This window comes from Nanorana parkeri, unplaced genomic scaffold (genome assembly GCF_000935625.1).
Source record: "Nanorana parkeri isolate BGI_ZX_2015 unplaced genomic scaffold, ASM93562v1 scaffold65, whole genome shotgun sequence".
Lineage (NCBI taxonomy): Eukaryota > Metazoa > Chordata > Amphibia > Anura > Dicroglossidae > Nanorana > Nanorana parkeri.
Genome location: NW_017306333.1, coordinates 1,113,882 through 1,127,602, shown reverse-complemented (window position 1 = coordinate 1,127,602; position 13,721 = coordinate 1,113,882). Strand labels below are relative to the sequence as shown.

The 13,721-nt window shown below is 45.2% G+C and overlaps 1 protein-coding gene across 1 annotated transcript in view; it reads left to right on the top strand.

Moving 5' to 3' along the window:
- The window catches only part of CPM (carboxypeptidase M), a 63,841-nt gene that overhangs the window by 36,340 nt on the left and 13,780 nt on the right, over positions 1–13,721 (top strand). The window contains exons 2-3 of the mRNA XM_018576342.1: positions 2,302–2,399; positions 10,589–10,761. Coding sequence (XP_018431844.1) covers positions 2,302–2,399; positions 10,589–10,761 — 271 coding nt within the window. The remainder of the gene's footprint in view (positions 1–2,301; positions 2,400–10,588; positions 10,762–13,721) is intronic.

The window sequence follows — 13,721 nt, the reverse complement described above, 5'->3', positions numbered from 1 at the left end:
AGTACAATAAAATCCAAAACCCCCCCCCCCCCCCCATGCTAGTGTAAGGACTTACCTTAAATGATGCCTCTCGATCTGATCATCTTCTTTCCAGTAGTTAGCAGAAGTCCCTCCAGCACTGGTGCCGGTCTCTGATCCAGCGCTGACTCCTGTCTCTTCCTGTCCCACGGAGTCTGTGCACGTGCATGCTGCTGCATTGACTTACCCTGTGTCTCTCCTCTTCTCCCGTCCGAAGATCTGAACTGTGCATGCGCCCGCCCCAAGATCCTTTGTAGCCGCCTGAGAATTTTCAGATCTTCGGAGGAGAGCGTGCGGCAGAGACACAGCTAAGTTTACACCTGTTTGATAATTTTTTTTTTAATGTTTTTGCATATGTCTACTGCTTGCCAGCAGTAGATATATCCAAAAACACGGGAGGCTTTAAGAACCCTTTAAGTGGTTACTGTTTAGCAGAGTTTTTCTCTATGAAAATATAAAAAGTAGTGAGTGTTATACTGTAAATTGGATGTTTGTAATACTATGATTATTACCTTCTTGTGTAAGTGTGTTTTTTGGCTTTATTTCTGCATTTTATAGTGGGCGGGAAGTGAGACAGTGCCTGCAATTAACACAACAATACAAACCTATACCTATAATGTACTTAAAATAAGTGTTTCACGGTTAATAGATGAAGGCTTTTTGTGCTGTAATGATTTTTTTTTATGATTATGCCAATAAAAATCAGCACTTACAAACATTCCCTTTAGCTAGAGATGATAAAAATGTTACATAAAACTCACCAAAATGTGCCTGTTTGGGAACTGGGAAGTCAGGGAGTGTAACAAAATCATGACAAGTCATTATAATAAAGTCCACTGTGAAAGAAGCTCTTAAAACCCCAATTTGAACTTCAGTTTAAATTAGCTAAATACATTCCTGACGCATCAACACAAAAGATGTTCAGTGTTTTAGAGTTCCTCTTTCTAAATTAGCTACAGCTTGAGTAGAAAATCCTGTCCTCTGCCAGCAGAGTAGGTATGTGTTGGTGGACGCTGGACTCCAGGGTGGACAATAAGTAGGAGTCAATTGTGCATTGTGCTGCAGTGTCGTCTTGCAAGATTTAGGCTATTCAACATTCCAAGGGATCTTGTCGGCAGGGGGACTACTTTTCAGTAACTATCACTAACCACTGTCCCTGGATGCATGATTGATGCATCCAGGGAACATGATATATTCCAAACTGCATTTGATCGTATCACATACAATTACATGCTGCTTACAGATGAGGCTGCTGTCACCTGATCATTAACTTGAACGGGTGAAAGCAGCCGCATCTGAACTCGACATTTGGGATTCTTGCCACAGGAATCCATAGGTTCCTGCCACTGGAATCCCAAATCGCACATTCGTCTGAATGTACAGTAAACTATGTTGTCAGAGGGTCAGTGGTGACTTGAGGTCCAACACTTTCTGCCAGCCAACTTGCCTGACTTCATACAACTCCTTAAAGTACGTAATAGTGTGAAGTAGGGATGCACCGATACCAAGTGCAGTACTCGGTACAAGTACAAGTACAGATACTTTTCCAGATCCAGGACTAGACTAGAGAAAGATGTAAAAGTTAGGAGGCGGCTGTCATTTGTAAGGAGCACACGGAGCTGATGGGATTTTTACATCTCTGTTTTATTGTATGATTTTTGTTTTTATAAATATAAATATAAGTGATGCACCGATACCAGTTTTGCGAGGACAAGTACTGATACTTGTCCAAGTGCTCACAGATACAAGTACTGATACATTTTTGTTTATTGTCATGTTACTGTTTTCCTAAAACAATATTGACTAATGATTTCAGGACAGTGGTGGAGCACCAGAGCCAAGTTCCTGCTGCAACCGCTGCAACCCTGATGGTTCGCGTAAAAATGCCAAGTATCGGCATTGGTACTCAAAAAGTATCGGTGCATCCCTAGTGTGAAGTAACGGTTTCCTGCAGTTGTATGCATTGCCCTTAACTATGCAGCTGTGTAATTTGAGTGTTATGCACACTCAGAGGCTGGATGGCAGTATGTGAGGTCAGGCAGGTGACGAGGCAGTAACTGTCAGACATTAGGGGACCTCTGACACTCTGATATTCCAGGTAAAGTGGCGGGATCAGACAAAGATCAAATATAAGTACCGGTTCTTTAGATGTTTCATGAAGAATTGACCTTTCTTTAAACCTTTGGATTTAATAGATATTGTAAATGTGATTTCTATCCAGTGACTGATAAAACAAGCTGTACATCATGCATTTCAACATTGTATATTTTTATTTTCTTTAAGGCAGAGACCTGTGGGTTTTCGTTGTGGGATTATATCCAACCGAACACAAAATTGGCATTCCTGATTTCAAGTACATTGCAAACATGCATGGCAATGAGGTATGCTTCTTTTCTAATGTCCAGTTTTGTACATAGATCCAAAGAAATTGTTTTACTGTAATCAGTGCCGGATTTACTCTCCCTCTCTCCCTGCCGTCCCAAGGCCAGGTTCCACAATGCACCCCCCTCCCCCCCAAACTCCCCCCCGCCCCCCATCAACGGAGAATGTTGTGACAGGTTCTCTTTATTGACCCTGTCACCTCCAATACAGCGCAGCACTGTGCTGGAACTCCTGTGATAGCTGAGAGGGGAAGAGAACAGTTCTACCCTCTCACTGTGTACACGGAGCGGCAGGGTTACTTCCGCTCTGCTCACCGTATCGGCGGTCAGTGAGGAGAGACTCGCCGCCCGGGGGAAGGACTTCACGGAACCAGTGGAGAGAGGTAGGTGCGGGGGAGGACGGCCAGGCTGCACACATTTTACACGTGATCGCGGCGATGTCGCCGCTATCACCTGTAAACGAACAAGCGGCTTCCCCGCACTACATTTAGTCCTGCCTTCCCAAAGCAGGACTCAATGTAGAAGGCAACTTACCACCCGGCGCCCGGAACCTCATGTACCGGGCCTTGTGGGATTCCACACCGCTGCCGCCCCTCTGCGCCCTGCCGCCCCTAGGCCTGGCCTTGGTGGCCTTGTGGGGGATCCAGGCCTGACTGTAATACATTACTTTAGCTGCACACCAGATATATGATCACTACTACAGCTAAAGTGTAGTTTCTGGAAGTGCCATTGGAGTGAAAGAGGCAGGTGTGACTAAAACTAACCTCTATGCCAGGGGTAGGCAATCTCAGCACTCCACTCCAATCATGCCTCTGCCTCTGGGAATCATGCCTATAACTGTCAGTCTTGCAATGCCTCATTGGACTTGTAGTTCCACAACAGCTGGAGTACTGAGGTTGCCTACCCCTGCACTATGCCTTCATTCCAAAATCTAACAGGTTTATTCACAAAAGGGTGAAGCGTTTGGAGAAGGCAGGAGAAGTGAACAATCTAGGACAACATAGCTGATTTGGAAAGATTCTCCAATTCAGCTCACTTTCCATTTCAGCTATGTTGTCCTAGATTGCTCACTTCTGCCTTCTCCAAACTCTTCACCTTTTATTAATAGCTCTGTAAGTGGTTTCTTGCTGTTTGTGACCCCACTGGAGATTTGCACTCACTTCCTGTCCCAGTGTCAACTTTGGACATCAAATAAAGATTAAACAGAACTTATAGCTTTTGACCATTCTATGCAAATGTTACAAATATTGTGGCTGGAGTTACACTTTTTTAAATTATTGTTTTGTTCAAAGAGGTATACATTGCTATTTTTCAAAAAAATAAACAAGGAAGTATTCCAATTACAAATGCGCAAATCGAAAGGTCAAGGATGATACAGTGCCAGAGAGTACAGACAAACAGTAAAACAGCATTCGTATACAGAATACAGGTACATTACCCTTTCAAAAAGGTTTTGAGTGTGCAGCGCTATTAAAGTGAATAAAGTGTAATTCCCTCTTCGGGTATATCAAAAATTTATATAAATAAGTTATGGACAAAGTTAATCAATCCTAAAGGGTAGGGAATTTCCATAGAGTGAATATGCAAATTTAATATATATAGTGACAAAATAATCTATTGTGTTCCAATGTTCCACGGGCAACATAACTGTACACAAAAGTTTAGACATTATTTGATGCACAGTTTTTTTTTCACCAGGAGGATATAAGAATATAACTATTGTTTATGTTGTGGCATTTCACAAATATTTTTTCACCGCCATTGGAACACAATAGATTATTTTGTCACTATATATATTAAATTTGCATATTCACTCTATGGAAATTCCCTACCCTTTAGGATTGATTAACTTTGTCCATAACTTATTTATATAAATTTTTGATATACCCGAAGAGGGAATTACACTTTATTCACTTTAATAGCGCTGCACACTCAAAACCTTTTTATCTTCACAAAACATAGCGCAGCAGCTCTCACATCGCACCCAGTCCAGAAGCGCAGATTTTACATTGTTTCACATTACCCTTTCACCCTCTACTCAGCAAATTGGGCTCTACAGAAGCATATTTCAACCCCTTTCATCCTATCAACCACCTAGACTAGGGGTTGGCAACCTCGGTGCTCCAGCTGTGGTAAAACTACATCTGCCTCTGGGAGGCATGTCAGTGTTTGTCAGAGCCTTGCAATGCATCATGGGGCTAGTAGTTCCATAACAGCTAGAGTGCCAAGGTTGCCTACCTCTGACCCAGACAAAATCAAAGAATGATTGTTAAGGGCCCCAGGTCTCTCATACTGTATGTACGCTTTCAAGTGGGACTGTTTTATTTAACTCAGCCGTCCGATGATCAATGGAGGGAAGTAGATGTCAAAACAATCACCATACTTTCTGCAAACCGGGACCTAGTAATTGTTTTCCAATTGGGGGACTTAAAAATCCCAAAAAGCAGGAAAGAGGGGGTGTTGCTGAGTTCCAAATACATGATTATTTTAGTTGGGTGAGGGACAAGACCTGTAAGTGTTATTAAACTGTTACAGAGAAAAATCAGGTCTCCTACCCTGCCAGACAGAACTGTGGGTGGCAAACCTGTATATATATATCTCAGAACTGGATGGACATATATACAAATACATTGACAAGTAAAACAGCTTCCATATGTGTAATGGTAGCGTTTTGCCTGGAATTCAGCTACAACACAATTGTGGATTGCTAACACAGCGGCCTTCTGGTATGACCTCTCCCCCTTGGGTTAATAACAATTGTAACAAAAAGAAAAAAAGACCAATATGGATATGTTATATCGTTCAGGTGAATTCATTTTATATACCATTTTTTGTTAGATTAGTCCATGATCCCCTGAGGAAGCAGTGTGTGAAACGCGTTAGGACTGGATATACTAATCTCCAATTGAACAAATATGGGGTATCAAATGAATGTAGTTGGTCATATGGGGATATGAGATAATCTATGGCCCGATGCTCCTGATTATGATAATGGTGCTTTTTGTACAGTGCAATCATCTTGTATACATGTTTTTATACTATTTATGTAATGTTTAATAAATTCCACTTTTATAAAATATCTCCATGCTGTGGTGTTATACCTCTCAAAAACCCCTGTTCTTTCCTTTTTGTTACAATTTTAATTCAGCTACAATAACAGGAAAATTTAATTTCATACTTACCGCAATTTTTCTTTCCTGTCTGGCTCCGTGGCAGCACACAAATGGGTTAATGTCTCCCTCCTCCCCCTAATCAGGATTGTAACTCATACATTTGGACGAGTGGGCCCTGTACTGCCATGGAGCTAGACAGGAAAGGAAAATTGCGGTAAGTATGAAATTCAATTTTCCTGTTTTCCTGTCAGCTCCATGTCAGCACATGAATAGGAAATAACTAGCCAAAAACAGGGAGGGTATGCATGAAAATTTAATTATACACCCATAGCAAAATAAATAATCGAACTGCCAAAACCTACCGTAGTCAAGGCAGCTGGATCTACACAATAATGATTCATAAACGTGTTCCGAGAAGACCAAGTGGGTGCCTTACAAATAGTCTCTAAGGACACTCGATTTGCTGCCGCCCAAGACGTGGAGAGACTCCTCATTGAATGAGCCGACACTCCAGATGGCACAGGTAGGTGGTTAGCTTCGTAAGCTAATGTTGTAGCTTTCACTACCCACGAGGCAATGAGCCTACTGGATGCCACAGAGACAAGGTGTCCCCAAATGTTTCCAAGGCCAAGAAATCCAAGACTAGGGGAAGGTCCCATTTAGGGAACAGTTGTGTCCTGGGTGGTCTAACCTGCAACACAGCTTTAAAAAACTGCTACAACAAGAGTATCGGAGGCAAGATGGAGACCCGTAAAAGCCGATATTGCTGAAATCTGGCCCTTGAGGGTGCTAATGCTCAAATCCATGTCCAACCCATGCTGCAGAAAATCCAACACATTCCTGATCTGCCGGTTCAATGGCCTAAAGTCATGAGCCAATGCGAACTCTTGGAATTTCATCCACACCCTATTGTATGTACGGTTCGTGCTGGCTTTCCTCGAAAGAAGAAGAGTGTTGACAACCCTGTCTGAAGATCCCAGCATGACAAGCCTCCGCCTCTCAACATCCAGGCCATCAGGCAGAGCTTCATTGGTGCCGGATGCAGGACTGGCCCTTCATAGAGAAGGTTGGGTAAGAGCGGCAGGGACCGTGGGGGTCGAACGCTCAGTTGGCGCAGGAGAGGATACCAAGGCCTCTTGGGCCAGTTCGGAATGACTGCCAGGACTGTCACATCTTCTCTGCGGAGCCTCCTCAGGAACTGAAGAATTGGAGGAACTGGAGGAAAGGCATATGCTGTCCGGAACGTCCACTCCGCTGTAAGGGCGTCCGTCGCCAGCACCTGAGGGCAAGGAAACCTTGACTAAAACTTTACAATCTTGGTGTTGACTCGGGATGCAAACAGATCCACCTCTGGAACAAAGCTCCAATTCCGAAAAACTTGATCCAGTAGGCACAGCTCGCGAGACAGATGGTCCGCCTGGAGATTGAAGGCACCTGGAACATACACTGCCAAAATGTGAAGAGGATTGACCTAAGCCCAAGTCAGAATAGGGGAGACCTCCATCAGCAAGGAATGGCTGCGTGTCCCCCTTTGTCTCCTGATATAAGCCACAAGCAGGACGGACTTCCCTAGAACTAGCTGCTTGAAGGCTAACAGTGCTTGAAAAATCGCTCTCAACTCCAGAATATTGGAGACGATCCCTCTCGCCTGAAAGTCCCATCTCCCCTGAGCTATCTGACCCACAAACCCCCAACCCAGCTTGCTGGCATCTGTGGAAATGATCGTCCACGTAGTTGGGTGGAGAGACTGACAGCAGAGGAGATTGCGGTCCTTGAACCACCAGCTGAGGCTGCTCCTCATCTGGGGAGTAATTCGAATCAGTTGGTCGAAAGACTCTGTCCGCCATTGTCTCAAGAATCCGGTCTGGAAAAATTGGAACCTCCATTGGACCCACTTGACCATGGTAATCTGAAGACAGTGAGATGCAGGAAGAAGATCGTGCATGAGAGCCACTGAAAGGCGTTGTTTGACAACAGGAAGATTCTCCAGAGGAAGAGAGACCGTATCCAGTCTGGCCCCCAGGTACACCAGGTCTTGTGATGGAGAAAGATGACTATTTTCCTAATTTATTAGCCAACCAAACCGCTACAGTGTCGAGATCACAAGTGATAGGTGCTCGAGCAATGACTCTCAGTCCTGATGCAACAACAGTATGTTGTCCAGGTAATGGAAGATACACACTCCCTGCGCTCGAAGTAAGGCGACTACGGCCAGAAGAACCTTGGTAAACACCCTTGGAGAAGTCGTGAGCCTGAAGGGAAGACAAAGGAACTGATAATGGAGGTTGCCCAGTGAAAACCGGAGAAAACGTTGAAAAGAAAACCGGATGGGAACAAGGAAGTAGGCGTCTTTTAAATCTATGGAGAGCATCCAATCTCCGGGATGTATTACTTTCAAGATAGTTTGCGACGACTCCATCTTGAAATGGTCTTTTGTAATGAACTTGTTCAGAAAAGTCAGGTCGATCACCGGCCTCCAATCCCCAGTTCTCTTCGGTACGAGGAAAAAAGGAAAGTAAATGCTCCCAAAAAACACTCCTGCTGTGGAACAGGAGATATCACGCCCTGAGCTAGGAGGTTCTCCACATAGGAAAGGAGAATTGACCTCCGAACATGGTCCAAGGAAAGCTGTGTCGGGCGAAAAACGGAACCAGGGGTTTTGTCAAAAACCCAGCAATGGCCCTTGGTGACAGTCTCCAGAACCCAAAGGTCTGAGATATTGTCCGCCCAGATTTTCCCGAACTTGGCAAACCTTGCTCCAACCTGGAAAACCTGGACGGGCAAGCCTTCAAAAGGACTTCTGAGGAGCCTTTTTAGGTCTAGAGAAAGCCGCAGTAGGCCGCCAGGGGCGGCAAAGTTCCTTCCCTGGCTTATAAGCCTGGGCCTCTTTCCCCCTGTTAAACGCCTCTTTCCTGAACAGCGCGTTCTTTTGTTTCATAAGCCTCCGGTCCTGAGGTATAATGCCAGATTTGCCCCCGGTGGCCTTGGCTTTCGTGGTGTCTAGCTTATTGCCAAACAGTGTCTGACCTTCAAACGGGATCTTACACCACCCTTGTTTGGAGCTGGGATCAGCCACCCATGGCCTGAGCCACAGGGCTCTTCTACCGGTGACTGCTGACAACAAAACCCTGGCTAAGGATCAGATAACATCTACCGATGCTTTGGCAAAAAAGGTGGAAGACAACCTAATATTCCTCAGAAGAGACAAGATCTCGGATTTACCAAGATCTTCAGAAACAGCCGTTTCAGCGCTGTCGACCCAAGCTCCCAGGGCTTTGGAGGTCGCTGCCATGGCAACTGCAGGCCATATGGCCATAAGGTAGATCTTTTTAAGATCTAAGTCCGCCCTCTGATCCAAGACATCCTTGAATGTAACTGCATCATCCAGAGGCAACGTGACGTGTCTCGCTAATCTCATGAGGGCTGCATCGACAACAGGGGACTCCTCCAAGTGCTTAAACTCTTCCTTTTTAAAGGTATACAGCTTGGAGAATCTATTGTGGAAGGAAGAAGACTTCCTCTCAACTTGACTCCACTCATCCAGAATAATATTCTTAATCTCATCCATGAAAGGAAATTACAACATCTCTTTCCTAACATGTTTGAAATATCGTCTTTTTTTCTCTGGCTGTTCCACAGCCTCTTTCCAAAGAAGAGCCTGTCTGACGGCCTTAAAAAAGGGCTGAACTAAGGCAAAATCAAATCCCTCGAACTGGTCATCGTCACACTCTGAAGAGAAGAATCTGAATGGGGGCCAGAAGAATCATGATCTTTACTTGAACCAATAATTCTGGATAGACCAGGTCTAGCCTCCGAATCCGTTCTCCCACTAGGTCCGCTCTGAGCCTGCACCTGTGCGGAAGAGAGTTCCCTCAACGTGTCCTGAAATCCTTCTTCATCATGGACATGACTTGCGAGTTGTCTGCATCTCTATCCTTGGACACTCTTGGACAAGCCGAGAGCCAGATCTAGAACTACAACAGATGGCAAATGATAAGAAAAACATAATGCTGACCTTTAGACAGCAATCCAAGCAAAAAAAGGCAGGTGCCCACCCTCTCTGCGATTGGCGATCTTTCGCGGTGGAAGATATGTCCAGAGGCATGCTGTAAAGTAATATGACTAAGATCAATGCAAACATAGAGAAACAAGAAACTGGCTAAGCAGAATAATGCAAGCACCCACCTGAAGGTAAGAACTCTGATGGTCTGGCTGACTGTCAGGACGGTACAGCGACACGACACAGCCAGCACCATGGTGAGTATCCATCAGATTCAAATAGCCTCTGGCACCTGACTCCGCCCTATCAGGCTCCCCTATAGGCCGGAAGTGATCAGCGAAACGCATCTGTGTTCCACTCCTCCATCTGCCAGGAACCCCTGGCCCCTGTGCAACAGAAGGCTATGCGGCGGCGGAGCTGACTTCACCGGAACGCACCAAGTGTGTTCCAACCTCCTCCGCCAGAAAATAACCACGGTTGAAAACCGGAAGTCAGCCGGCAGCTGAAGTGACCTCACTGGAACGCATGGCGTGCGTTCCAACAGCCGCCGGCCGGACTCCACAGCTCTCAGACCTATCACGCCATGCTGCGGCCACAAGAGAGGAAGGAGACACTGCTGACAGCAATAATAAGTCGGGAGCCATACTCCCAAAACATGCCACACAAGCTTCCCCCCCAGCCTAATCCATGGTGGCTTGCACCTGGTAAGCTTGCCCCGAGGATCGCCAGCGGGGCTCCCAATATATCGTCCGTTTAGGAAATGTAATGGGGACTTCGCCGAACCAAGCAGATGGCGGACAGCGAGGATCTTATCCTTGCCAGGTAGGCACACTGCAAAAAAATCCTGTAGATTAGTGAGTAAAAAGAAAGAACACAAGCTGGGTTTGTTATGAGTTACAATCCTGATTAGGGGGAGGAGGGAGGGATTAACCCATTCGTGTGCTACCAAGGAGCTGACAGGAAATAAGGTTTACATTTGTTCAGATATAGGGTTAATGTGCTGCTGTGTGTAGATGACAAGTCCTCTTTATTTAAGTTTTCATATATTTTTCTGCATTTGTTTTCATTCAATGTAGGTAGTCGGGAGAGAACTGATGCTTCACCTAATAGAATACCTCCTGATAAATTATCAGTCTGATCCAGTTATTAAACAAATGGTTAACAAAGCCCGCATTCATATAATGCCTTCTATGAATCCGGATGGCTTTGAAATTGCAGAGGTTTTGGACTGTAGCTCCTTACAGGGACGGTAAGTCAGCGCTTCTTTTCTCCTGTGGGGCCTGGGACCTATTTGGGTCGAGAACCCTTTCGATGACACGCAGGCACAAATGTGCACACACACATACATACAAATACAGCATACAAAAGTTTTAGGAGCTTGTGAAAAATTTTTGTGAATTGAGGCTGCCTAAAAAAATAATGAAATTAATAGTTTTTATTTATATATTAACCACCTACAAAGTATGTTGTATGTCTTACTGCATCAATGTCCCACACAGGTAGAAATTGGAAGGAAGGCGGATGTTTCCAAATGGGTTGTTAAAGCTTTTGAGCAAAAGCACAAAGAAGTGGGCAACATTAAAGGAGAACTATGAGGTGAGTGATTTCCACTCATCCTCATAGTTAGAGCCGACCTGTGACAAAGAGGCTGTCACAGGTCGGCTCTATCGATCGGAAAGTGAGTAGGAACATGGACTGATCCGCTCACTTTCCGATCGTCTCCCTGCAGTGAGCGGTAACTGTCAGTCACCATTCCCCACAGGGATTCCCCATTCCCCTCTCCGATCCTCCAGCACTGAGTGGAGGAACGAACAGGGGAGGAGGCGGGCACAGCTGGCTCTGTCTCTAGATAGGCAGAGCCAGCTGTCACTCACGCAGCTGGGTGGATCTCGACAGTATTGTCGGGGTCTGTCTCGGCTGCGGCACTCTCAGTATTGACCGGCCGCGATATACTGAGCTTTGGGTCACGGGAGGAGGTTAGTTTATGTCCTCCTGTGACCCTAAAGAGAACTATGGGGAAAAACACTTACCCCATAGTTCTCTTTTAAGTACCGAAAGCACAATGGCGGGCAATTTCTGCATTTCTACAGGTGGTGTTGCAAATTTGGTCTCCTCAATGCTGAAAAGTACAGACAGATATTTATCTATGAGTGAGGCATCTGATTGGCCCCAAATTCATTCTGTAGCAGGACAGTGACCCCAAACATACAGCCAATCTCATTAAGAACTCTCTTCAGCATAAAGAAGAACAAGGAGTCCTGGAAGTGATGGTTTGGCCCCCACAGAGCCCTGATCTCAACATCAAGTCTGTCTGGGATTACATGAAGAGATGGAAGCAACTGAGAGAGCCTAAATCCACAGAAGTGTGGTTAGTTCTCGTAGATGTATGGAACAACCTACCTGCAGAGTTTCTTTAAAAAAAATGTTTACCTAGATGAAGTGATGGTGTTTTTAAAGGGTGGACACACCAAATATTGATTTGGTTTAAGTTTATTCTATTTATGAGCTGTATAGATTGTTACTTGTTAAAGAAGTCCAGCATAATTATGGGATGCACCAAAATTTCGGCCACTGAAACATGTCGTCCAATCATGGTACTTTTGGCAAAATCCCGAAAGTACAATTTTTTTTGCCCGAAAATGCGGTGCATCTCTAGTTTCTCTCCTCCTCGCTGGGCGCTGCTCTGTGTCCCCTCTGACATAGAGAAGTGCCGAGTGGGGAAGAGGGAAACTGTCACAGGTTGAGCGGGGTGGGGATGAGAGCCCTGTTAGCGGTGTCACAGACTGTGTCCCCAATTATGAATGAGCAGTGCGGGAAGTGCTATAGATCACTTCCTGTTCATTCATGATTGTGGATATAGTAATTCATACTATATCCACAGTTTATGAATGGACAGGAGCACTCAGTACAGAGGCTTCCTGTTCATTCATAACAGGGGCTGCAGAATAAGTCTTTGAGGACTCTGAAAGGGTTATTCATAAAGCTAGCCAAAGGATCAGCCGTAGCTCCAGCTGATCCTTTGGCTAGCTTCGGCCGCCTGAGCCCTTCGTTTCAGTAGAACTGAAAGGCTGCTGTATGGGCTATTCACTATAGCCCGTACAGCTCCCGAAGCGGACCGATCGGCTCAGCCGAGCCGAAGGCATATGCTTCGGCATGACTGAGCCGAAGTAAAACCTGAAGCGTGCCAAACTGCCGGCCGCAAAGCCTCGCAACTGACAGGTGGGCGGAGCCAGCCGTGATCTCATGGCCGGCTCCGCCCAGTTGCAACCTGGGGACACTTCTCTGTCATTATACAATGACAACTTGGCGGAACTTGCCGACTCCACCCAGTTGTTTTTAATTGGCCGGGCCCTGCTTGAAGACTCTAGCACAGTGGTCCCCAACCCCCGGTCCGCGGACCGTGCTAGCTGTCACTGCTAGCTCCGCCCAATTGTTTATTTTTTCTATAATCTTTTTCTTTTTTTCAATCATCTTTAATTTTTTTTCTTTTTTAAAATCTTTATTTATTTTTTAACATTGATCATTTATTTAGATATTTAGATGTGGAAACAGTTTTTTTTCTACTTTTATCACTGTTTTACTATTCTGCTTGGTACCACGGAGGTACCGAGCAGAATAGCCGAGGCGAATGCAGCTCGGCAGCTTTGTGAATATCCTACTGTGTCCTCAAACTCTTTTTCTATTTCAAAAGTGAAATATCAGGGATCTGTTTAGACCCCTGATATTTCACCAAAGCCCCCGACGGTAAAGTTAAAAACAAAAAATTTAAATTAAAATGTTAAAAAATAAAAAGGTTAAACTCAGCTGAACCTCGTAGCCAGCTGTCTGCTAGACTGGTCCCTGCAGCCTGTCTCCTCCTCCGCTCCAGTGATGGAATGCTCCTCATCGTCCTCATGCCCTATACACTGTATAGGATGTGATGACTCACAGGACCTTAGACCACTGGAGTGGAGGAGGAGCGAAGTGGCAGGGACCGGTTTAAGTGCAGCATACACATGTAACAACATACAATCTCTACTAAAATATGCAAGAAGGCAGCTGTGTGTTTTTCAGGTAGGAATATATTAGCATGTCAGCACATTTGTGTGTGTTCTGTAAATATATTCTATTTTGTGATAGTGGACCCTTCTTTAGGTTCACACCCAGGGCCAGATTTACTCTCTCTGCTGCCCCAAGGCCAGGTTCCTCAATGCACCCCCCTACCCGCCA